General features: G+C 38.5%; 1 protein-coding gene across 5 annotated transcripts in view; it reads left to right on the top strand.

The window, feature by feature from the left end:
* Positions 1-587: 587 nt before the first annotated feature.
* The window catches only part of col12a1b (collagen, type XII, alpha 1b), a 72,670-nt gene continuing 47,104 nt past the window's right edge, over positions 588-26,153 (top strand). For 2 of the 5 annotated variants that reach the window (XM_048208032.1, XM_048208030.1), the window contains exons 1-21: positions 588-1,039; positions 2,529-2,631; positions 4,666-4,782; positions 5,419-5,562; positions 5,861-5,917; positions 7,561-7,824; positions 7,933-8,097; positions 8,250-8,423; positions 8,527-8,817; positions 8,904-9,506; positions 9,995-10,273; positions 10,477-10,761; positions 11,498-11,770; positions 16,080-16,349; positions 17,741-18,007; positions 19,041-19,233; positions 19,341-19,468; positions 22,277-22,426; positions 22,587-22,706; positions 25,213-25,377; positions 25,607-25,753. In XM_048208032.1, coding sequence (XP_048063989.1) covers positions 2,562-2,631; positions 4,666-4,782; positions 5,419-5,562; positions 5,861-5,917; positions 7,561-7,824; positions 7,933-8,097; positions 8,250-8,423; positions 8,527-8,817; positions 8,904-9,506; positions 9,995-10,273; positions 10,477-10,761; positions 11,498-11,770; positions 16,080-16,349; positions 17,741-18,007; positions 19,041-19,233; positions 19,341-19,468; positions 22,277-22,426; positions 22,587-22,706; positions 25,213-25,377; positions 25,607-25,753 — 4,162 coding nt within the window. In that variant the 5' untranslated portion in view covers positions 588-1,039; positions 2,529-2,561. The remainder of the gene's footprint in view (positions 1,040-2,528; positions 2,632-4,665; positions 4,783-5,418; positions 5,563-5,860; positions 5,918-7,560; positions 7,825-7,932; positions 8,098-8,249; positions 8,424-8,526; positions 8,818-8,903; positions 9,507-9,994; positions 10,274-10,476; positions 10,762-11,497; positions 11,771-16,079; positions 16,350-17,740; positions 18,008-19,040; positions 19,234-19,340; positions 19,469-22,276; positions 22,427-22,586; positions 22,707-25,212; positions 25,378-25,606; positions 25,754-26,153) is intronic. The other 3 variants (XM_048208033.1, XM_048208031.1, XM_048208034.1) reach the window with 3 other exon arrangements.

Here is a 26,153-nt window from a genome sequence, read left to right as displayed (position 1 = left end):
CGGTATTGTCATTATTGATCACGATATTTTATATTTACACAATAAATATGAACGAAATTGTGTGTAAAAAATCTTGTTTTTTTGTATGTGAAACTACAAAAGAGTGATTGATAGTCAAAATCTAGCGACTTCACGTGAAGATGTTACCATAGCAACAGCTTAAGCGCTTTCTGTTAGGACCGTTGGACTATACATCGAAAACAGTAGGCCTATCTGTATTTTCATAATTTATCACGATATTTTATATTTACACAATACATATGAACGAAATTGTGTGTAAAAAAATCCTGTTTTTTTGTATGTGAAACTACAAAAGAGTGATTGATAGTCAAAATCTAGCGACTTCACGTGAAGATGTTACCATGGCAACCGCTCAAGCGCTTTCCGTTACGACCGTTGGACTATACATCGAAAACAGTCTCGGTATTTTCATTATTGATCACGATATTTTATATTTACACAATACATATAAACGAAATTGTATGTAAAAAATCCTTCGTGATGTTTTACGGTAGTTGTCGGTTGGGTCAAATGTGCTGGGGGCACCGTAAAATCATTTTTGGCGTGGCGCGAGACGAATCTCCTCAGATTGCGCTCCGAATACTACATTGGTTCATAATTTATGCTTCCACAAAGACCTGACCTGTAAATAGCCCTAAATTTCTCATTTTGACTAGTCATTCCCAAAACATTGATGAGTGACATGCTGCAGGAATGCCGAAAATGCGCGCGACTTCCCAAAAGCGCATCCCAACACATCCATCACACAGGCGTGACGTCAGCGCTCCGGCTTCGGTATCTGCCTCCTGTTAAGAAGCTCATTCTAGCCTGAGATCCTGTGCATTTTGAAATCAGCCTTCATGAGCTGTGGGTGATCAGACCCTCCTCTTCATTTTCATCTCCATCACAACAGCATCACGGAGAATCTCTTGCTTTTCTGAAGAGACCTTTAAATCCCTTTGTATCCGGGCGAAATTTCCACTTTCATTCACCAGTTTTTGTGATGTATTGATAGATTTGGGAAACTTTGGGGAGTTTGGTAAGTTCTTTTTCTTGATAAACATATTTAAGCATATAAATGTAATGCTCTTGAATTTGAGACATATTAGATAAATGTCACGTGAAATGATGAATGTGTGCACACTGACCCATTTTCAGCTGCTCTGATCACTTTTTTCCATAGACGTTTGTATGGTGATTTCATTTTTTCCACCACCCTGTTATTGTGCTCTTTGAAAGTTGAATGGGATGATACTTACTTTCTTTCGTTGAGGAATCTAGACTCACGAGACCTCTTGAACTTTATTTATTGGGTATTTTTTTTTAACTAATTCACATTAAAGAATACAGGTAAAGTGTGGTGGAGAGCTTAAATAAATATAATTAAAAAAATTAGTGTGAGGTTCAAACCTATTTGGCTCAACAAATGTTCAGAAAGCATCCCACATGTTTTCACAAGACCTTATGTTTGCTTTTTCATTCAACTTTACTTAAATTCTTACACTATTACAACACCAAACCCAAGATAAAGTGCCCGCATGATAAGTTTTGACTCACACTTTGCATGTCCATTCACCTATTATCTGATTTATTTATTAAAAATTGCTTAATTTCTAAGTTAAATGTTGCATGTTCCTGAGTTTTGTGTTCATTAATTGAAATACCCTTTTGCCCTAGATGATTTCAGATGGTCCTGCCATGTGATGAATGCCTTTTCAAAAGTGCAAATGTAGTCTTTTTTAATATGAGGTTGTGTATAATGTATAAAAGGACTGGGAAGATGTTGTTTAAAATAGTTTTAGACTGAGTAATCATGTCACACTGCAGGACACTGCTTGTCTTGAAATATCAGGGCAAATACTAACTGCTGAGTGATATTAATCACAACTTGTACTCACTCTGCAATTATTTTGTGAGCCGCTTGTTCTTGCATTGGAAATTATTTATAGTAACATGCAATATATATGTAATACAGACATCAAGCACATTGCCAAAGTTAGAGGCAGAGCAGCGAGTTGCTCTCAGCATAAATGTATGTATGTAAAGTCTGAATTTGTCCAGGCACAACAGGGGGCGCAGGAACCCTGCAGAAAAGTTTTTCCAGCGCTCATGTGTAGGATCCTAAATCAGGCAAATTTCCAGACAATTGCATATAGTCTATGAGCTCACAGTTTCCGACGTTAAACAGATGAATCAGTGAAGTTTTCAATGACATACAGCATATGCAGTTTATAATCGTTTTACAGTTAAACTGCAGAGAATGTTTTTCCAAGACCCACAGTGAGTTATTTTAATTAGTGACCTCGTTTTATAATTTTTTTTGGGGAGTAATAACAATGGAAATAACTTTTTTCCTATGTTGACCAGAGAAACAGCTGGAATTTTGAATGAAAAAATAATTAAAATCAGATTTTGAATGAGATCTCTTGCATTGAGCTGTGTTGGAGTCCAGTGCCTTTTTTTAAATGTAATTTTTTGGATTGATTTATGAGCTGTGTGTGTGTGTGTAATATGGTTGATTTTTTCAGATTGATTGATGTTCTGCTGATACTGGGGTGAAGATGTCGGTCAGGCGTTTGGCAGCGGCCGCTCTCTTAACACTCGCAGTACTGACATCAGTGAGAGCTCAAGGTAAAAAAGCCAACAAATCTGTCCCTATTCACCCTGTTAAATTAAAAATACTTTATTCCAACAGTTTAGATCATAGTCTATAATTTCTAAAATATATAAGTATTGTACTGTACTATAATGTTTGACTCTGTTCATTATTTTTCAATTTTCATTGTCATATCTCCATAAAAATGAACAAAAATAGAGAAGAAATTAATGTGTTAATTCTATGTGTTATTATGTGGATTTTTACTGCCCTTTAAGAATTATTTTAAACAATCTGTGCCGTTCATGCTAGTGGAAATGGAAATGCATGACAGCACAGGATATTTCATTAGTGTTTTTCAGCAACTGATTCTTCAAGAGTATCCAATGTAATATCTTTTAATTGCAAATTATAGGATAGAACATGTAAAGCCAAATCCAACAAACATTTAGTATTGAATATGACTTGGTTTTAAATATTTTCCATATGCAACTTAAGACCCATGATCATTTGCAGGATACCAGACATCTCAGCCAGACAGATTCATGTTCAACTTTTTCCTCTAGTAAAACATTTTTTCATTTATTTTAGCATTCACTGTATATCTTTCAGTAACTGAGCTCTTGGTAGGTTTGAACAGTCTTAGAGGCAGTAAAACTGTGACTTAACCTTATCAAATTATTGAATAAACGACAGGGTGTTAAAGCGCACATTGCCAGCTTTCAGTGGAAAGTATAGTGGAACATTTTACAGCTTTTATTGTACCAAAAAAAAAAAAAAAGAAAAGAAAAAGAAAAAAATTCATGTGGAGGCCAAGTTTCCCTTCTCCACTTTCCACACTCTTAGGGAACAAAAAGACAAAATATGAGCTTTATTTTTTTTTTTCTTAGGAAAGAGAGGGCAAGAAGTAATTGTGCTATAGTATGAAAAAATAAGAAAAGTCTTTGTTTAAACATGTTCCACTGATATAAAATATGACGGGCAAACAAATACCTTAAACAACATTATCACTTTCTTATTTGACATTGTTACGATTAGATGCTCAGCAAAATAAATGTTATTAAATGATCTTCGAAGTTTGGTTGCACCAAAACCGGTTAGTGTTGGATGGACCCAAAAAAGAAAGGAAAATCTAGAATGGATGATGAATCGGTGTGTGGTTGATTTTGGATGTGTGTTGGATCCATTTGGAGTCAGACATGGAACCGATTGTGACATCGGGTCAGCCAGGTTGGTAAATCTTGATTTTGGTGAACCTGTTCCCGGTCAAGCTTAAGCCCTGGTCAAAATTTGACCAGAGCCGCAGCTTCACAAAATATTTTATTGTGATATTCTGACATGCACACATGACCTCTGTGTTCCACCTTTCAAACACAATGCAACACACAATACCATAAGAATATCACTTTAAAATATTTAAGTCCTCTACATGTGCGTCTTGTACATGAAGTCCTTTTAGTCCCACAAGTTGTTGTAGACAACTTTTCATGTACAAGTGCATGAGTCTTCTAGTTCATCTAGATTGGTGCAATGTTATGTAACCTCGTTTTGTTTTGTTTGTCACTATCCTGTATTTTCTCATTAAAGGTTGTCGTTGTGCACCCTTTTAATCGGTTTGCAATGGAAAGTGACCACATTAATGCAGTTGCACAAAATGTTACCCATTATTGTCAACTTCCTTCAAGTCCATTGTACAATCAACACTTCTTGTCTATCTGTGACATCAACTATTGAAACAGTTCAACACAGCGCGTCTGGCTGTGTTGGGTTGACTGCATGCACGTCACGAGTTATGGACCCATGTAATGTTTTGTCGAGGTCTTTGTGGAACGCGCTTTACGTGTCTATGCTTGAGTAGTCAATGGCCCTATATGGTCAGACAGCTCAAACAGATGTCATTTTGACCCAAAATGGCCGTCGTCCACATTTGTTTCATGTTGCCTTGAGTCCTTACCTCACAATGAACTTCGCTGATGGGATTTCGTCCATAAACCTGTGTGCTCTTCTCATAAATACAACTTTTGGAATGGTTTCTTGGAAATAACTTAATTCACCTCCTCTTTCCACAGTAATGCCTCCATCAGACTTGAGGTTTAAGATTTTAAATGAAAACACAGTGCAAATGATATGGAAGCAACCGCTGTCAAGGATCGAGGGCTTCAGAGTACAAGTGACATCGGATACAGGTTGGTGAAATGGTAAAAGCACCACACGTGTTGGAATTATAACGGCAACATGAAACATTTGCTACAGGTTTTAATTCAGTGATGTCTTTCAGACTGGAAATTGATATTCAACAAGGAAAAATAAGTGACAAAATTCATTTTTGTCAACTGCCAATTGATTGGATTCTGAAAAAGTTGGTGCTCCATACTAGAAAATGTGTAGTATGAAAGTAAATTCATGTTGGCTAACACTAAGGGTTGTTCAGACCTGCAAGGGTTGTCTCATGATCTATTGCCATTTAGCCCATGAGCGAAGCACTTAACCTAAGGTTACTCAAGGGGAGCCATAGTAAGTGTACTTTATGTTGCTTGAGATAAGAAAGCATCTGGTAAACGACAAGTAACCTTTAAACTCACTGCCACAGGCAACTCGGGAAATGCGTTCTGGCGTGCCCTTCAAAAATGATTTAAACATGGACTGTTATTCATCGTATGTCTTGGGAAGTCATTAATGTTTCCCTAATCCAGGTCTTGTGTGTCTAGACTAGATTTATCTACTTAAAAATGAAGGTTAGCTAGATGTTATCTTCATGTAGAATGTATATCATGATATGACATTTAAACATTGTAAATGCAAATGTTCCCTTCTCTCTGTAGAAGAGCCCATTAAGGAATTCACACTTCCTCCAACCTCAACCAAAACCTCCATCAGAGATTTGACCCCCGATGTGGATTATGTTGTTACGATAATTTCATATTCTGGATCTGAAGAGAGTATACCAATCTCTGGACAGATTACAAGTAAGTGGTAGGGCATCTTATTCCTTAAATATGTCATTAACACAAGGTTCCCATAGTCATGGAAGCCCTGAAAGTCTCAGGGAATTTGGAAAAGTTAGTGAAAATGGAAAGTCATGACAATTCCTTAAACTTTCTGTTTATTTCCAAGTTCATTTGAAGAAAAAAAACCCTTTAAATTTGTAGTTATGCTCAGCGTTTTGTGGAGAAAGCATGGAAATTCATTGGCCAAAGGGTATAGGAACCCTTTTTATGGAGGGAATACATTAAATATTTATTGATTTATTGTTTTCTGTTTTAGTCCAATCAAGTGGTTCTGAAGGAAGTATCAGGAAGCCTCAGGTCTCAGATGCAGTCAGTAAGTACACACCTCCAGGCTCTTTCCATTGCTTCTGTGGTCACTGCATTTTATTGGGAGTTTCCGTACTAGTCAGTACGCAAATGTGCGAATGCCTTTCTTTCTTTCCGAATTTATGTTTACCTATAACAATTTAGCTTGTTAGTCAGCATTAACTTTTCCAGACATGATAAATTTGAGCCAACGTTTCCAGCATGGCTTTTGGGTGAGAGTTCGTAAGTGGCCCCTTTCGCCTAGTTTGAAATAAAAACTTGAACCTCTTGCAGTGCAGAAAGTGGAAAGCATTACAGCTCCCCTCTTTACAAGAGCGCTGTGGCCTCGTCTTCCAGATGAAGGTGAACAGCTTTACTTTTCCTTTCCTACATTAAGCAGAAGTGGAAAATCCAAACACCCCCCTCCCCACCCAAATACCGTAACGGTTAGTTAGCATGCCTTCTGCAGACGACTCGCTAACAAAACCCAGTTTCAGAGCTACAGTGCTTCCATTCTGCAGGCACAAGTGGAAAATAGTGAATCTAATTACGGTAATAAAGGAGGGCAAGCAATGTCAACAACATTCTGTCTTGTCCCGTCTGCCATAAGGGTTTGCCAACATCTCACCAAAGATGTAGCTGACACAATGTGTTAAAGGGCAGCAAATTCCACAAATTGTGATTGAAGGAAAATATGATTGAAAGATGAGGAATTTTTCCAAACCGAATGGAAATTAAGATGGAGTTCAAGAGAGTCAGAAGGACTGGTAATGACTTGCCTAATAACATTTTGTATAGAGACATACTCAACCCATGTGTCAGTGAGGAATGAGTTGTAACTGGTGTGTATTACATAATAGATAAATGTTGTGCTGTTATAAAGGGGATCCCCTTCATATATGTACATGTATATTTTTCTATATTTTCATAGACACTGAAGCATACAGTATCAACACATAAACATTTTTACATTTGATATGCACAAATCCATCAAAACCTCTGGAATTGTCATCATTTTTGTGAAGTTGCTGTTGCAGGTGACCAGGTTCATTACTCTCATTTATCGTTATCTTTTTTTAATGGCAAATTTAAATAGAAATTAAGTAAACATGTTAAAATGTAATTATCATCAAAGCTCAAAAACTATGTAAACAAGAAAGAAATGTGAAAAATATGCAATGGAGAATTAAACTGTCAAGTAAGAATTAGGTCAATGTTAACTATAAATACATTCAATAGTGTTAAACATGCTTAATCTCATTTATTATAAATAAAATAAATATCAACATATACATTCTATTAATTCAATATTCTTTGAACTTCTAAGGATTCATAAACAATTGTACATCTCGAAAGTTATACATATGTAAAAGGGTTTATATTGTAGCAACGTCTATCTAATGTTTAAAAAAAATATGTGCGATAGAAACAGACCATCCAAATGAAATCACATGGTGTTATAATACTAAAAGATATGGTCTTTTTCTGAAATGGAAAAATAGGTCAGAATTTTGAGTTATGTGCCAAATGTGTTTGCCCAAACTCTTGAATGGTTTATATTTTAGAAGCTTTGCATCCTTTTCAAAAATCCATCCCATTTTCTAAAGTCAAACGTGTCTAGGGCAGAGTTTGTTAGCTTCTGGCCCATTGACCTCTTACTCTTTTTCCCAGAATGCTCTGTAAGTGCCATTGCTGATCTTGTATTCCTGGTGGACGGTTCTTGGAGTGTCGGGCGGGAAAATTTTAAATTCATCCGCAACTTCATAGCAGCCATGGCAGGCGCATTTGACCTTGGAGAGGACAAGACTAGAGTGGGCGTGGTTCAGTACAGCACGGACACCAGAACCGAGTTTAACCTTAACCAGTACTTCAAACGGGCTGAGCTGCTCAGAGCCATTAACAATCTGCCATACAAGGGTGGGAACACTATGACAGGTACCAAATTTGAATTTGTGTATTCATACTGAATCCTACAGATAATATTACTGCTGAACAACAAAGCTACAACGTGAATTTTAAGTCTCAGTGATTGTTTTTGTGCAGGCGAAGCCCTGGACTACCTGCTGAAAAACATGTTCACAGAGACCGCCGGTGCTCGTAAGGGATTCCCCAGAGTAGCCGTAGTTATCACGGATGGGAAATCTCAGGACCCTGTTGAGGGTTACGCCAAGAGGTTGAAGAATGCTGGAGTTGAAATCTTCACTTTGGGTATGTGGTCATTCATCACTGCTGTCTTTCACGGTCTGGATTTCTTCTTCATTCGCACAGAACTGGACAGCTTTCAAGAAATCTATCCGCACATAAGAAATCCTTGAAAGGAATTTTGTGAAATAATGCTATTATTTATCACTTTTATTCAGGAATCAAAGAAGCAGATGAGGAAGAGTTGAAACAAATGTCTTCAACGCCCTACAGAACACACGTGTACACGGTGCCAAACTTCGACATGATCAAAGCTGTGGAGAAATCGCTCATCACGCAGGTGTGCAACAGTGTGGATGACCAGCTCAGCTCGCTGGCTAGCGGCGAGGAAGGTAAACAAACAATAACAATTGTAAATCTGCTTTAGCAGGTTTATTAAACACAACCCCATGCATTAAACATGACCCCATTTTTCTTCTTTTTGTTTATTTGCAGTCGTTGAACCAGCGTCAAACTTGCAAGTAACAGAGGTTGCGTCCAAGTCAATGCGGGTGACGTGGGATGCATCTATAGGGGAAGTGACTGGATACAAGGTGCAGATGGTTCCCATGTTGGCTGGCAGCAAACGTCAGGAGCTGTACGTTGGGCCGACTCAGACCTCTGTGAATGTGAGAGACTTGTCCCCTGATACTGAGTATGAAATCAGCCTGTTTGCACTCAAAGGTCTGACGCCTAGTGAGCCAGTTATGGCAATGGAGAAAACCCAGCCTTTAAAAGTATCCTTAGGTGAGGAAAGGTCCACACTCTTTAAATATCCACTGTAATCCATTGATTAAATAGTTGTTTGACCCGCAAGCTCTTTTTACTTCTAGAATGTTCTCTTGGTGTGGATGTACAAGCCGACGTCGTTCTCCTGGTCGACGGTTCCTACAGTATCGGTCTTGCGAACTTCGCTAAAGTTCGAGCTTTCTTGGAAGTCCTGGTCAACACCTTTGACATTGGTGCGGAGAAAGTTCAAATCAGCTTGGTCCAGTACAGCAGAGACCCACACACTGAGTTCTACCTGAACACCCACCACGATCTGAGTGCAGTTGTCAAAGCCGTGAGAACGTTCCCCTACCGCGGTGGCTCCACGAACACCGGCAAAGCTATGACGTATGTGAGAGAGAGGATTTTTGTTCCAACCAGAGGCGCTCGTGCAAATGTACCTCGTGTTACGATTCTGATCACTGATGGGAAGTCCTCGGATGCTTTCAAAGACCCGGCGGCTAAGCTTAGGAACTCGGATGTAGAGATTTTCGCAGTGGGCGTGAAAGATGCTGTCCGCTCGGAGCTGGAGGCGATTGCTAATTCTCCAGTGGAGACCCACGTGTACACCGTAGAGGACTTTGATGCTTTCCAGAGGATTTCTGATGAGCTAACCCAGTCCATCTGTCTGAGAATTGAGCAAGAGCTTCTGAACATCAAGAGGAGAAGTGAGTATCGTTCGATTTTACCACTAACTGCTGTTAAATTTGTTGGGCTATGGGTCTGGACGTTCATAGAACCATATGTTTCTCAAAACTCTGGTTTTGTACCAATTTGTACAGAAGTTTAAAGGGTTAGTTGACCACAAAATGAAAATTCTGTCATCATTTACTCACCCTTATGTCACCCTTTCTTTCTTTTTTTTTTGTGGATCACAAAAGAACTCATTTAGCAGAATGTCCAAGCTGTTCAATTCAGACAATAAAAATAATAAACAGAAGCTGTCAAGCTCCAAGAATAAACAAACAAACAAACAAAAAAAACCAAAAGAATAGTTATTGTGTGCTGTATTTCAAGTCATACAATAGCTGGGTGTCAGAAACAGACCAATTTAAAATCTATTATGTTTTTAACATTAAACTGGGATGTGAACAAAATTCTCCTGGGAAACCAAAGAAAGAAGTCTCTTATACTTCGATTCTGCTCTCCCTTCAAGGTCTGATTGCACCCAGGTCTCTGACCTTCTCAGAGGTGACCTCCAGGAGTTTCCGAGCTTCTTGGGTAACAGATGCTGTGGATGTGCAGTCCTATCTGGTGCAATACAAGCCTGATGCTGACACAGAAGTGGGCTACATCTCCGTCTCTGTGCCGGGAGACACCACTACGGCTGTCTTACATCACCTTACTCCAGTCACAAAGTATGAGGTCAAGGTTTACGCCCAATACGAGAAGGGAGAAAGCTTTCCTCTATCAGACTTTGAGACCACACTAGAAGGTTAGTATATTTAAATGCTTAGCTAAATACTATTGACATTTCTTTTGGAACTTTTAAAGGATTGTTGTTCTTTTGTGTAACACAAATGTTTTATAAAGAATATCCTAGCCATTGTACCTGATGAATTTTAGGGTAAACTGTTCCTTTAAGAGTCGCAACAGTGACCCTTTTGTGACCTACTGTATATGTTCCAATTTATGCAGAACAAGGATCCGTGAACAACCTGAGGGTGTCCGAGGAGACCACAAGTAGTTTCCGTGTCTCATGGGGGGAGGCTCCTGGTCCAGTAGTGCGGTATAGACTCACATTCGAGCCTCAAGGTTCAACCCGAGGGGATAAAGCGCTTCTACAAACTGCAACAGTTGGCCCTGAGACCACTATCGTTCTGCAGCACCTTCGCCCAATTACGACATACCGTGTCTCTGTGGCAGCCGAATACCCATCAGGTGTTGGACCTCAGATGCAGATTGATGGAACAACCAAAGAAGGTGATTGGAACAATTTCTATGTTCAGCCAATGAGATTGATCCTTTGAAGGCATGATACCATATTCATCTGGTCATTGAAAGTTGTTCATTGATTATTAGTCAAAATCAACTGTGCTTTTATTTAAGACGTGTGCCCACTCATTCTAGCATTTTCATTGGTTGTTTCCCAGGCATTTATAGAATAACAAATCGCTTGAGGGTGTGAATCTCTGGTATTTCAGAAAACTGGTGTAAAGTTTTACAGAGATTGCTTGAGCAGCCAAATACCTTAAGTGAATGGAAAATCAAAGTTGATTTTGACAAAAACTCTATGAGACGTTTCCCAGAATTTCTTTAGTTGAGTTGGCGAAAAATTTCTGTTTGGTTAGGCAAAACCTCTCGGTTCTTTATCAAGGCTGAGAGTAGTTAGTGTCCAAGCATGAGCCAGCTGTGTCTTAATGGCTGCCTACAGCGATGCAGCTGCAGTCTGTCCACAGTTATTATCTGCGGAGGACAAATCCCAGGTCATGACTTTTAACTCCTGTGTTAAACTATAGTTTAATCTCTGCATTGTCTCTGTTCCAGTCAACAGATTAGTTTTTTTTTCTGCTTGGTAAAGACGTGATTCCTCAAAACTTGTTGGGCAGAGGTGTGCTGTTTCTAAGTGATTTTTTTCACCTGGTGGATGATAAATCGATTGCAAACAACCATTAAGGTTACTTTGATTCTAACTGCTTTCTCTTCTTACATCTGACAGAACGTGGCTCGCCAAGAAACCTGCGTGTTTTTCAAGAGACGGTGTCATCCATGCAGTTGTCCTGGGCTGCGGCACCAGGAAGAGTCCTACAGTACCGTGTGTTCTACCAGCCCACAGAAGGTGGTGAGATGAAGGAAGTGACGGTTAAGGGGGACACCACAGCGACCCTGCTGAAGAATCTCCAGCCGGGCACAGAGTACCAGCTGGCTGTGACGGCACGCTACTCCTCAGGATTAGGAGATCCAATCCAGGGCACTGGAACTACACTGGAAGGTATGGGATTGCACTTAGAAAACATTCATTTTTTAGAACAACATTCATTCATTCATTTAAGTCATACAGAATCTGTGCAACATTATCTTAAGGACACATTGTCTTAAACCCATGTTGGGGGTGGTGTGATGTAGTGGTTAAAGCTCAGGGCTGGTAACTGGAAGGTTGCTGGTTCAATCCCAACAAAAGGGGAGAGCCAGGATCTTTAAAGGTGAAGCTCATCAAAAAATGAAATACATCATTAAAAACCTGTATATTTTTCTTTCTTTCTTTCTTGAAACACAGAAGAAAATATATTACAGAAAATTGGGACTACTGAGGTCCAAAAATAATATAAAAAGCAAAGAAAAGTAGTTATTTTCATTGTCAATCATTAGTAAATGATAGGGTGGGATCAAACCAGCAACTTACCAGCTACTATTACTTTAATCCTACCATAGGTTGCTCCTGTATGCTTCTTTGGATAAAGGAATCTGCTAAATGACATTAGCACTAAGGCTTCTGAGTACCCAAGGATATATATCCCAGACATAGTCCAATTCTCCCCAAGAAAAAAAAGACTCTTAAATGTGAAATTGTTATAATGATTTGTGTCAATGCAAAAGGCCCCCATTGAACTCCCAGTGAGTGCATTGCAGCACAAAATGCTTTTTTTTTACCAGTTGAGAAAGGACAGCCTTGGAAGAACTAGGGGCATTTTTAACATCCTCAGCTCCTGTCAGAAAGGATAAACAAATAGGTTGAACAGAGTCAAGCGATTATAATACTCTTTCTTTCCTTCAGCCCAGATAAACAGCTCACAGGCCTTCTGGGGTTTCAGAAGACCAAATCTTAAGCTACAGTATCCTCTAATGAAATTACCAGAAGCATGGCTTGCCCAAGATCTTAAATCACAGAATTCCGGTAATCTTATGTCACTGAACCTGCAGTGTTAGATTTGAAGGCCAAAGATTAGAGCCCAGAGAGAATAACATTTGAGTGATAGAAAACCACCCAAAAATGAAAATTCTGTCAACATGGAGCATAAACGAAGTACTCTGAGATGTCAAGACTCTGAGATGTTTTCCATGCACTGGAAATATATTGTGACCAAAAAATGATTAAAGTACCATAAAGGTTTTTCAAATGAGATTTTTCTAAAGCCATATTATATCTGCTACAGGCTTCATCTGTTTCAGTCATGTGGACCTGGTATAGATCAAATAAAATGATCAAAAATGGTGTCATATACAGCTATTACTTTGCTCAGCTGATGGTCATAAATATGGTGGATGAGGAAAAAAAAGTCTTGTGACTGAAAAAGATGAGCTTCTGAAGACATGGAATATATTACACAAGTGGTTACACAAGATATATGGGTTTGGAAGAACAAGAAGTAAATGATGTCAGAATTTTTGGGTGAATGTTTCTTAAAGTGACATTGAGGGTGTGTATTGAGGGTTTGCATTTGGTAGGTTAGAGATTTGGCCTGGTGCATCATGGTGCTTGTGGAATGGGGTTAGTTCAGGGTTAAATCATGAGATGTGGACCATGGACTAGTTCGTCTAGCATGCAGAAGGCCCTGTTCTCAAAATCTGATCTGTGAGGAGCGTAGCATTATGGCTTGATTGTGGACTGACATTGAACATTGTGAGATGGTGATTTCAGTTCGTCCATCCATCCATTGAGACTCGGTTAGCGGGAGCTGGGCTAGATGAAGTTCTCAATTGCAGAAAATTAAGTAATGCAGGAACTATGCAGCTCCGTCCCACTCTGAAACAAAGGAACAGAGGAGTCACCCAGACATCTCTGTTCCTTCCTTTGTGACCTCAAGAGGATATGCATTAAGGAAGAGCATGAAAGATTTCCGTTCTGTCCCCAATCTGATGCAGGTGTGTATTGACCGTGGGCTCTGGTCCAGTTAATGACCTAGTGTGTTCATTTGTAGAGCAGAGAAGATATACATTTCCAGATGCTACGTACATTTTGAGGTAATACACACTGTCTTAGCTAATCATTGACTTGTCGGCGTGCAGCGAGTCTTCAACAGGTTCAATTACCGCAAAAAAGATGATTTTCAGCAAATTACTGAGAAGACCTTGAGACTTTCAGGAAAAAAGGGAAATGCTACATGATGCTATAATAGTTCCCTTATTTCTTACTTAAATTATGTTATTTTTGTTGTAGTTTTTGAGCTACACTAAACTAAAGATTTGTTATATTTTAAAGTCGGCATGTAAAGGGATTTGTAACCCATTGCAATTCTACAGTGAGACATTTCATTTATCTCAACGTAAATGTTTAAAAAGATTTTTTTCTTCATAATAATTGAAGCTGTGTTCAAAGCGATGGTTTTGTATCCGTTAAATCCGTTGCTCTGAAAGTGTCTGTCTGTGACCTTGCTGGTGTAAACCGTGAAACTAAAATCAGCTGTTTTGTTTCATCATCTCACAGAAGATTGAAAAATTAAACAAAAAAGTTCCCATATGCATATATTCAAAGGAGAATCAAGAGACACGAGTTATCATAATGTAAACGCAAAAGTGCACGCATGTGGAACACGTTACCTGCCTTGCACTTTCGATCATTTCCAAAAGGATTTATTTGTATTATATTCTCATTAGAGTAGCACGTGGCCAATTGAAGTGAGACTGATTACATAGCAGGATATTATACTGTTACACATGGATATTAATTTAAAATAAAGACTTAATCAGCAGGCCAAAAGGTGTCTTTGTACTTCAGCACATGGGTATCCTCAGAGGAGAATTGTTCTTCCTGTTTGCCATCTGTTAGAAGCGTGTAATGCATTCAAGCTGGTCTTGCTGTCCGGCCCATGAACCCGGAGATGTACGTAAAGCACAGATGAAGGGGACAACCGAAAGCTCTTTCAGCACCTGCGCTTTCCCGTTGATTGACATGAGGTTAAACTTCAAAAACACTGCGGAAAATTTACTGCATGTGTATGGCCTGTCTCGGCTTTGGATTTCGGAGAAGCATGGGATGCTGGATTGGCTTTTTGAATGGAATTGCATCTTTAAATGGATATAAAAGATCATTTGAATTTCAAGGCTCTTTTAAAGGCAGAGTCCAATAAAATCCTGCTGTTGGGCTGCAGAGAAACTCATCTGAAAGTCACATGTTGAGGAAAGATGTTAGAACTCACATTGTTCAACAAGATGCACTGTTTCCAATTTGTGAAAATTGTGGAGACGTATAATCGTGTCAGGCAAGGATGAGACAGAACAGGAGGGGGTGAAAAGACAAGGATAGAAGGATGAAGAATGACTAGGGATTTGAGAAGGTATCAGAGATCTGAGGAGAGCACTTTATGGTGGTTTTGTGGGGATTTGCCTTGTTTTGGAAAAAAATAAGCTGGCAAGTGTTCACATGTCTGCTTCTTCTCCATAGTCTCTCAGTGTCTTGCAGTGATTTAAAACAGTGTATATTTTTCATGTTTTGCTCCAAAACCAAAAACAATGAAAGTGTTACTTGAAATAAAATAAATGTTAACTGAAATTATATATATATATTATAACTAAAACTGAAATAATAAAAAAAACAATAATTAATACAAATGAATAAATAACAGTCCATAAAAAGAGATTTAAAATATTCAACAGACCTTTATTCTGAAACAAGCTTTATCTTCAGTCCATCTTTACACCGCTGAGAATGCCTGGAGATCATGCTGTATATCTGATGGTACATCAGTCTTCCTGAGACAGTCTTTCAATCATTTAAGTAAAAGAATTTCATTACATGTATGTAAAATATTTGAAGGAGGTCACTTAGAAGAGACTGTCCTAAGATCCTTAAGTGAAGTTTCCATGAAGTTTAGCTACAATGACAAAATGCTTTTTGCACTCTCTGTGTGGTTGGTTTTGCAAGGTGTTTGTGAGTGTCTGTGTGAGTGTGTGTTGACTTTAGACTTTATTACCAGCTGTTAAGTTTAGTTTCATCTGAATGAATTAGTGCTCATTGCAGTCATGACACACCTGCACCAGTGACACCAGAGACATCATGAGAAATGGCCTGTCTGCTTCTGGAAATATATCACAGATTATGGCCCAGGGTGATTCTGCTAAAATACAGCTTGGAATGAAATCTTGTTCTTGCTTAATGTAAATCTTTTTACCTGTGAGCAAGTAGTCATTTTATCCAAAGCAACTGTACAATTATTACAGTGATAATCCACCATTTCTTGCATTGCTCAAACCAGCAAACTTCCACTTTGGTCGTGAGCTTTATCCACTACACCACAGCACCCACTTTCTAACGTTTCTCAGAATTTTTGTATATTAAAGTCAGTTTTTTGTTGTGCCTGCAGCACTGGGCTCACCGAGAGACTTGATAACCAGTGATGTGACCGACACCAGCTTCATGGCGTCATGGACGGCTGCTCCAGGAAGGGTGAGGCAGTATCGTGTTCACTGGAGGTCTCTCTACTCCGAGGAGTCTGGGGAGAAGCTGGTGCCTGGGGATGTGACCAGCACACTGTTGGAGAACCTCACCCCTGAAACACGCTACCAGGTGTCTGTGTTCGCGTCGTATGATGGCGGGGAAGGAGAACCACTTGTTGGAGAAGAAACCACTGATGGTTCGTTTTAATTGTTATTTCAATTATTGTAGTAATCCCATATAACTGCAGGAGTGTGTGGGTTGGTGAAAGCTATTAATTATTAATTAAATCATAAAATAAAATTACAATAAATAAGTAGGGCTGCACAATTAATCTAAATATAATACAATTTAAAATGCATTTTGGTTTAGTGCGATTTTCAAAATGCTGCACTGCATGTTTCAGAGTGAAGCTTGACAAGCATCATCAAGTTTTTAGCATTTTACCAGATTTGTAGCAAGAAAACATTTATGACTTGTTGTTGATGAAACAGACTTAAATGTTTACAGGCAGTTTTCCATTGTTTATTATTTAAAAATGAAGAATTTAAGATATATTAGTCTTGTAACTTGTAGTGTAAAATAAAATTATTATTATTATTATTATTCTCAAATATTTATTTATTTATTATTTGCTTATGTAATGGATTTCTGTCTTTTTTATAATTAGAGTTAATAATAATAATAATAATAATAATAGCTCTAATTATAAATTGTCTCAGGGAGTCTCAAGGTTGTTTAATGGTATCATAGTTACTTAAAAATGTTTGTAAAATACTTTAAACTGTTTTTGGACGATTTAATAGTGTTAATCGAACCCAGTTAAACAATTTGGGATGACTGACTCACTGAAGGAAGCTGGAGGTTAGGTTTGGCTGGGTTAGAATAGGGTTGTGATTATCTTTAAATCTAGCAAACATCTTGTAGGAAAGAAAGATGGTTCTTAAGGCAATACCTGACCTGACAGGACATGCATGTCTGTGCCTCGGGCTCTGCCATTTAAAGTGCATCAATCGACAACCTTTTACTGCAGTCTGAGGTACATAGTTCGATCGAAGGAATGGAATGGAAAAGGAAAGAAACCTTTGAATCTTAGCTAGTCGAAAAATTATTGAACGTTAGCGTGACTTCTTCAAGTTCTGGTTTTGCGTTTGGCACCAAATCTTGGCGAGTACAGTGAGTTTTGAATTTCTGTGCAGTAGTCACTTGCCTCCGGGTGGAAAAAGTGATCTGATCGCAGCCTGGGTGCAGTGAACATCGCCACTGCGGGAAAGAGCAGATTTAAAGGGTTGCATGTGTGCAGGGCAGCTCATAATACGTGCCGTATGTCGACTGGGATGCTGGCTGAAGCGTGGATGCGTTTTCTCTACCCTACTCAAATCGTACAAACTCGTGGAAACTTAACACCAGTGTGGGGATTGAAAAAATACTGCAAAACTTTTGCTTCCTTCTGTCTCACTTGTGGTTTCACGTTCACCTCTAACCATCTCTGCTTGTCTGTTTTCATTTCATATGTCAGTTTTTGATTTATTCAGGTCGTTGAGGAAAGTCTAGTAGAATTTCAGTCAAATGTTCTTGTCTGTTTTGTAGCATCTGCATCTGGCAAGGCTTTAGTGGTGTTTGATGAAACTGAACGAACCATGCGTGTGACGTGGAAAGCCGCTCCAGGCCCTGTGGTCAGCTACAGGCTCACGTACGTCCCTCAGGCTGGCGGTAAAGAGATGACGATGAAGATCCCAGCCAACGTCACCACCACCATGCTGAGAAAACTGCAGCCCCTGACCACCTACCTCATCACCGTGCATCCCATTTACAAACGAGGAGAAGGAAAAGCAAGGCAAGGAGTAGGAACCACACGTACGTTGGCCAATAATTCAAAGCCCATGAGTCACAGATCTGTACAGACACAGGCATACATCACCACTTACACTGGAAAAAATGATGTTCTTCCTCAGTACAGTACAGTTTTCCAGTATAATTATCTAAAGATTCTTAAATCAAGATACATTTACTTGAGAAGCAAAATGACTGAAGCTTAGAAAAAAATGTCTGCCAATCAAGTCAGGGAAAACAAGATTTTTTTTCTTATTTTAAGTAAAAGTTCACTTTACTTAACAGTGTAGATTGTTCCAAAGTGCTGTACAAAGTACAAAACAGATCTACACAAGAATAATTTACAGGTTTCCAAACGCTAAAGAATAAAAATACATTAGATTGATAGATTTTTTTTTAGAAAACAAGACTTTATATCATTTTGCTTCTCATGTAATTATATGTTGATTTAAGAATGTTTACATATTTGTACTAGAAAACAAAACAAAAACACTGAGGAAGAACTTTTTTTCTTGCAGTGTAGGGTTACGGATTGGAACAAAGCCCTAAACTTGTTAGTGTTAATCTTCACACATTACTCATTCCATATATTTTTTGCAGCATTAATGATTCTTCAAATTGTTCTGAATTGTGATCAAACAAGATTTTCACCTCATGAATGATAAAGCAGACAAAAACAAAAAACAAATCAAAACAAAACAAAACAAAAAAACACAAAGACTTACATTGAAAGAGGGACCATATCAAGAGACCAGAATATCACAACATTCAGACTTTTTTGGCTTTGTCCAGTAAGCAATCACCCTAACAACTGCATAGCAATGTGTTAAAAAACAACACTCTGAACACCTTAGCAACTGCATTGCAATTTCTTGACAACTACCCAGAGCACCTTAGCATCACATACTATTCACATACTATTTACTTAGAAAATATAAAAATGTAGTTGCATATAATTCAGAATGTTTGAAAATTACGCCCATAGTGTTTTTGCTGGATGTTGTAGCTGGATTGTGTTAGCATCTGCTGATATCGCCGCCTTCTCTTCATCCTGCAGTGTCACCATATAAAGCCCCAAGAAACCTACAGACCTCTGAACCCACCAAAACCAGTTTCCGTGTGTCCTGGGACCATGCTCCCGGTGATGTACGAGGGTACAAAGTCACCTTCCATCCCAGCGGAAATGATATTGATCTAGGAGAACTTCTTGTTGGACCATACGACAACACGGTTGTTCTAGAGGAACTCAGGTAATGTTTAGCATCACCTTTAGATGCTTTTCTCTACATAATGATGCTAAACATACTTCTTGTTTTAAGATGGCACAAATGGTTTCAGTCCTGTTCTCCTTTCACAGAGCTGGAACTAAATACTCTGTGGCTGTTTTTGGCATGTTTGATGGAGGTGAAAGTATGCCACTGGCCGGGGAGGAGAAGACCACTCTTTCTGATGCACCTAGCAATGAAACACCTGTTGAATTATCCGGTATAATCTCAGCACCTCATTCTAAGACGTCATGTTTATAGTACGTTCTTAGCATGCACTTTCTGTTGAAGTGCTAAAGTGAGGTATCAAGAACTACAAAGAACCCCTGGAAGAATGATTGCCATTCAGCGTCATATGAATCAAGACTAGCCATTAATGCAGAATCGCGTCAATGATTAGTAGAGCACAAATATTATAAATAATATAAACAATGTTATTAATAAATAAGATGATAAATATAAAATGTGCATGTGTGCAGGGCAGCTCATAATACGTGCCGTATGTCGACTGGGATGCTGGCTGAAGCGTGGATGCGTTTTCTCTACCCTACTCAAATCGTACAAACTCGTGGAAACTTAACACCAGTGTGGGGATTGAAAAAATACTGCAAAACTTTTGCTTCCTTCTGTCTCACTTGTGGTTTCACGTTCACCTCTAACCATCTCTGCTTGTCTGTTTTCAAACAATGTTATTAATAAATTTTTTTTTTTATTTATTTTTTTTATTTTAATAAAATTTTAAACAATGTTATTAATAAATAAGATGATAAATATAAAATGCAAATATGTAACAATTAAAAATATAAATGAGTAATATAAAGAATAATAAAAAATATTATTATTATTTTTATTATTAATAATAATAATATAAAACAAATACTTAACAATGAAAAATATGAATAATAATGATAACAAAAAATTGGATATTATAATAATATTATTATTTTATATTGTATTATTATTATTAAGGTATTAATATTTTATTTTCTAAGAATACGGTATCTCAGAATTCCCCTTCACCTTCCCTTTCTAATGTTCAAATTATTGATAAATTATTTAAAACAGACTGCCACAATTTAGGCAACTTTGACACAAAATTGGCAACAAACAATTGTATTTTCCGTTATGATAACATGCCACCAAATGTTAACATTCTTGACTTCTAGAGGAGGTGTCTTTCAATGCTAGATTTAAAAGGAATGAATGGGCTTGTTCTGATGAACAAAAGTGTACAAATGGACACTGTTTGCATGGTGAGATCAAGCGTTTGGTTTGAAGTTGTGGGCTCAAAGCCTTTGGCAGAACACTTCGCCAGCAACAGTCTTGAGTTTGATTCTGGCAGCTATTGGCAGGCAGTTTAAAGACTTGAGTGTAGTCATAACGTGAAAGACTTTCCAGAGGTTAAGTTGTTCAGCAGCGAGGAGTTAAGCAGCAGATGCAGGGAGGATGATGGGAGTGTGCTACGGGAGTTTAGTTGTGAAACGACCACAGTGAAGGTCACATGAGGGCACAGTTTTCCACGTGTATCACTGCAAACTAGCCCAAACCAGTGGTCTGGTCAAGTAGGATGACTCCAGGTTCTAAAAGTTGACGTGTAATCAAAATTAACCCTGTTTGTGTTCTTTTTACCTGTTCCATTATTACATGATTCATTTAGAATATTTCATCAAAATGTTTCTGAAATCACTTTACTTTTCAGCCAACCTCATCTAGGTCGTACAGGATATTGGGTGGTGTTATAATAGCCTAATATCTGTTTAGTCTTTTGCTACTGATTTTATAAAATTCATGAAATAATTTCATCCTTTCACATAATCAGCCTTCATCACAAACAACATGTTATAATCAGTACTTTGCATCTTTTTTGGCAAAACAAATTACAGCATGAAGCCCTCTGTGACGTGTTCGAGGGTTTTTACGTATTTGCACCTGTCTCCCATTTTTTAGCACTGTGACAGTTCATGGAAAAAATGCTCTGTTTTCAGTTAGGCACTATTTTGTTGAGGAGAGAGAGAAGGCCACAGAATAGAACACGTTTAGGAAAGTGTTATGTTTCTTTGCTCTTCATCGCTGTCTGTCAGCGTTATGTCAGACTGAACTAACAGTGGTATAACAGATCATACCAGCTTATAGTTTTTTTGAAGAAAAAAAAAAAAATCAGTTTTTATTTATATTTTTAAATTTACTTTTCATTTCAATATATTTTATGTAGTTTAGTTTCGCTCAATTAGAAAACAACAGTAAATTTTTTAGATTATTCTGCCATCTGTTTAGCATGTGATGTCTAATAAAACTATATATATTTTTAATTAAAACTCTAAATACAATATAGACCGTCTAATGATTGCCAGTGACCATCCTGGACCAGCTAGGAACCATGTAAAACCAGCTATTTTGATTTTCCAGCAAGAAACCGGTTCCACCTCACTGATTTTTATATATCTTTATTTTATGAGCATGTGTGTGTATATAAATCAATTTCACAAGATATTTTTCACTTGCAGACCATGTGTGATGATATCCAGTGAGATCACCAGTGCTCTAGTCTCAGTTTTGAGGCTCTTCTCACCCTTAATAGATATCTGGATCTCCACACGTTCTACAGTGGTGGAATGCACAAAAGAGATGAAGCTCATATTTCATGCATCACAAAGGGCTACTTTTTTTCTCTGTAGAACAGAAGCAATGACAATTCCAGGAAAATGGCCTCCAGGGCCGAATGCCAAAGGGGATTTGGATACAACGCAAGACTGAAGATTCAAAGGAGAAAAGTAGAAATTGAACGGAAAGAGTCTGTAGCTCCAAGAACTTACAGAGAAATAAAAGTCTTATCTAAAAGTGTGATGTTTTGAAGTTATTGCGATGTAAATGTGCCTTTTTTATTTGCTGTGAGCATGTGTACACACATCTCTTCCCCGTTTCTCATCACTCTCCTGTTGAACTCTGCCTGCCATCGGCGATTATACAATCACATCTAAGCTCCAATTGGCTTTTCTTGCTGTATGACTCTGGTGTGTTTTACTCACAGATGCTCAGTGTAAAACCACAGCCAAGGCTGATATCGTCCTGCTGGTTGATGGATCCTGGAGTATCGGCCGTTTAAACTTCAAAACCATCCGGGCTTTTATTGGTCGCATGGTGGGCGTCTTTGACATCGGCCCTGACAGGGTTCAAATCGGCAAGTCTCCCCTGCCTCTGTTTACTTCATGTTTTTAGATATGTTGAAGGTATATTCGTGCATTTGGACTCCAGATGTGGGCTTTATGCTGGGCTTCTTATTGAGTTTTTAACAGGAACCTTTACACTTTCATTCATAATGGCATGTGCTTCTCTCACAGGTTTGGCTCAGTACAGCGGGGATCCCAAAACCGAGTGGCATTTGAATGCCCACGCCACCCGTGATTCACTGATGGAGGCTGTGGCCAACTTACCCTACAAAGGCGGAAATACTATGACGGGTACAGAGCCATTACATAAGTGCTTTATTATTTACAGTCTTGAAGATGAACTCTTATTTGTTCATCTAAATTCCTGAAAACAACATTTAAAGGTGTTGTGTGTCATTTATGCACATCTAGTGGCAATTGCAAAACATGATAGTCTGCTTCCCATAATCTCCATAGGGGAATTAATTTTTAAAGATAACTTATAATAAACATTTAAAGACAGACCTACTGTGAGCTTTGTTGAAGTCGTCAGTCCATTTTTTTAACATATATTTTTTAAAAATGAACTCAAGAGGCACTCTAGCAACTGAAGCTAGAGACTGCGGTCTTTAGCCTCCTTGTTAGAGCACCCGACTCCCATGCCGACGGACCTGCGTTCGAGTGGACGGTTTGAACAGGAGGGGTTACATATGCATAGTTTGCAATAAATGTCAAATATGTTCCCTCTGTATGCACATCAACATCTTTAAATCCAGAGTTTTGTATTTGTCTGTCATTTTTAATTTAAACATGTCATTCACTATGCTTCATGGAATTGAAGCTCCCAGCTGTTGAGTGCACAGTCTTGTACCTTTGCCTTTTTTCCCCTGGTTTTCAAAATACATTTTTGCTTGGCTGAGGCAGAATGTTGACATTTCGCAATGTGCAAACAAACAATGTCACTGACTGTGTACACCTACAAATGGCTTGCTTATAGTTAAACTGTAAGAGTTATATTTTAATGCCAAAATGACACACTTCACCTTTAAATCAGTTTCAGAAGTGTTTTGCACATTGAATATACAGGTGCTGGTCATATAATTAGAATATCATCAAAAAGTTTATTTATTTCACTAATTCCATTCAAAAGGTGAAACTTGTATATTATATTCATTCATTACACACAGACTGATATATTTCAAATGTTTATTTCTTTTAATTTTGATGATTATAACTGACAACTAAGGAAAATCCCAAATTCAGTATCTCAGAAAATTTGAATATTGTGAAAAGGTTCAATATTGAAGACACCTGGTGCCACACTCTAATCAGCTAATTAACTCAAAACACCTGCAAAGGCCTTTAAATGGTCTCTCAGTCTAGATCTGTAGGCTACACAATCATGGGGAAGACTGCTGACTTGACAGTTGTCCAAAAGACGACCATTCACACCTTGCACAACGAGGGCAAGACACAAAAGGTCATTGCAAAAGAGGCTGGCTGTTCACAGAGCTCTGTGTCCAAGCACATTAATAGAGAGGCGAAGGGAAGAAAAAGATGTGGTAGAAAAAAGTGTACAAGCAATAAGGATAACCGCACCCTGGAGAGGATTGTGAAACAAAACCCATTCAAAAATGTGGGGGAGATTCACAAAGAGTGGACTGCAGCTGGAGTCAGTGCTTCAAGAACCACTACGCACAGACGTATGCAAGACATGGGTTTCAGCTGTTGCATTCCTTGTGTCGAGCCACTCTTGAACAACAGACAGCGTCAGAAGCGTCTCGCCTGGGCTAAAGACAAAAAGGACTGGACTGCTGCTGAGTGGTCCAAAGTTATGTTCTCTGATGAAAGTAAATTTTGCATTTCCTTTGGAAATCAGGGTCCCAGAGTCTGGAGGATGAGAGGAGAGGCACAAAATCCACATTGCTTGTGGTCCAGTGTAAAGTTTCCACAGTCAGTGATGGTTTGGGGTGCCATGTCATCTGCTGGTGTTGGTCCACTGTGTTTTCTGAGGTCCAAGGTCAACGCAGCTGTATACCAGGAAGTTTTAGAGCACTTCATGCTTCCTGCTGCTGACCAACTTTATGGAGATGCAGATTTCATTTTCCAACAGGACTTGGCACCTGCACACAGTGCCAAAGCTACCAGTACCTGGTTTAAGGACCATGGTATCCCTGTTCTTAATTGGCCAGCAAACTCGCTTGACCGTAACCCCATAGAAAATCTATGGGGTATTGTGAAGAGGAAGATGCGATATGCCAGACCCAACAATGCAGAAGAGCTGAAGGTCACTATCAGAGCAACCTGGGCTCTCATAACACCTGAGCAGTGCCACAGACTGATCGACTCCATGCCACGCCGCATTGCTGCAGTAATTCAGGCAAAAGGAGCCCCAACTAAGCATTGAGTGCTGTACATGCTCATACTTTTCATGCTCATACTTTTCAGTTGGCCGAGATTTCTAAAAATCCTTTCTTTGTATTGGTCTTAAGTTATATTCTAATTTTCTGAGATACTGAATTTGGGATTTTCCTTAGTTGTCAGTTGTAATCATCAAAATGAAAAGAAATAAACATTTGAAATATATCAGTCTGTGTGTAATAAATGAATATAATATACAAGTTTCACGTTTTGAATGGAATTAGTGAAATAAATCAACTTTTTGATGATATTCTAATTATATGACCAGCACCTGTATAAGAAATGCATGAATCCACAACAGACATTTCTCATAGAGAAATGCAATAGAACTAATAAAATATAGTGACTGTAGATGTCATCATACGAAACCAACATGTAACTTAATGTGTTTCCAAAGGTATGGCCTTGAACTACATCCTCCAGAACAACTTCAAAGCAAACGTGGGTATGAGACCCGATTCTCGTAAGATTGGTGTCCTTGTTACTGACGGCAAATCTCAGGACGAGATTATAGTGAATTCTCAGAAACTGCGTGACTCTGGCATTGAGCTCTATGCCGTCGGTAAGTTCTCTTCTTGACATTGTTGATGTACTGTCTATTCAGTCACAATTGAATAAATAGTTTGCATGCCAGTAAGAGATACTCAACCCAGAGCTCTCCTGTGTCCAAGCATCTCACATCTTTTTATTTGGCAAGACTACAGCTTGATCTACGTCTCTTTGACCCAGCTAGAGTAATTGAGATCTTTTAATAATGATTCAATAATAATCAATCTCCTCTTGGCTCCTAGGTGTGAAGAATGCAGATGAAAATGAGCTGCGGTCCATTGCCTCCGACCCTGATGAAATTCACATGTACAATGTCAATGACTTCTCCTTCCTGTTGGACATTGTGGACGACCTCACTGTCAACCTCTGTAATAGTGTTAAAGGCCCAGGTACAGTCACGGAATTGACTAGTGCATGTTTTGACTGAAAACAGTCTGTGAATCTAAATGAATCTGTTCTGCAAACTAGAAACAAAAAACCAAGAACTCCCAAAGCTTCCAAAGTTTGGCTCAGCTAAACTGCTTGAACTCATGCCATCCATTTTTGATTTGAGCTCTTGTTTTCCCAGACGGCTCTTTGTTTTTTGTTTTTTTTTTACTAATAATCTTGCCGAAAAGACTGTGAGGGAAAAGTGTAGGTTGCACTCTGATCCTCCTTGGGGGATAGCAGTGATTTACAGAACCATGAAACTTGTGATATATAACCCATTTAACCTTTTGCAAGAAGCTAATAGGCCTGAGGAAGATTTACAGTCTAAGTGTAAACCTGTTTGAGAGCTGTTTGACACCA

The sequence above is a fragment of the Megalobrama amblycephala genome, linkage group LG11, assembly GCF_018812025.1.
Source record: "Megalobrama amblycephala isolate DHTTF-2021 linkage group LG11, ASM1881202v1, whole genome shotgun sequence".
Lineage (NCBI taxonomy): Eukaryota > Metazoa > Chordata > Actinopteri > Cypriniformes > Xenocyprididae > Megalobrama > Megalobrama amblycephala.
This window is presented reverse-complemented; position numbering and strand designations above follow the sequence as displayed.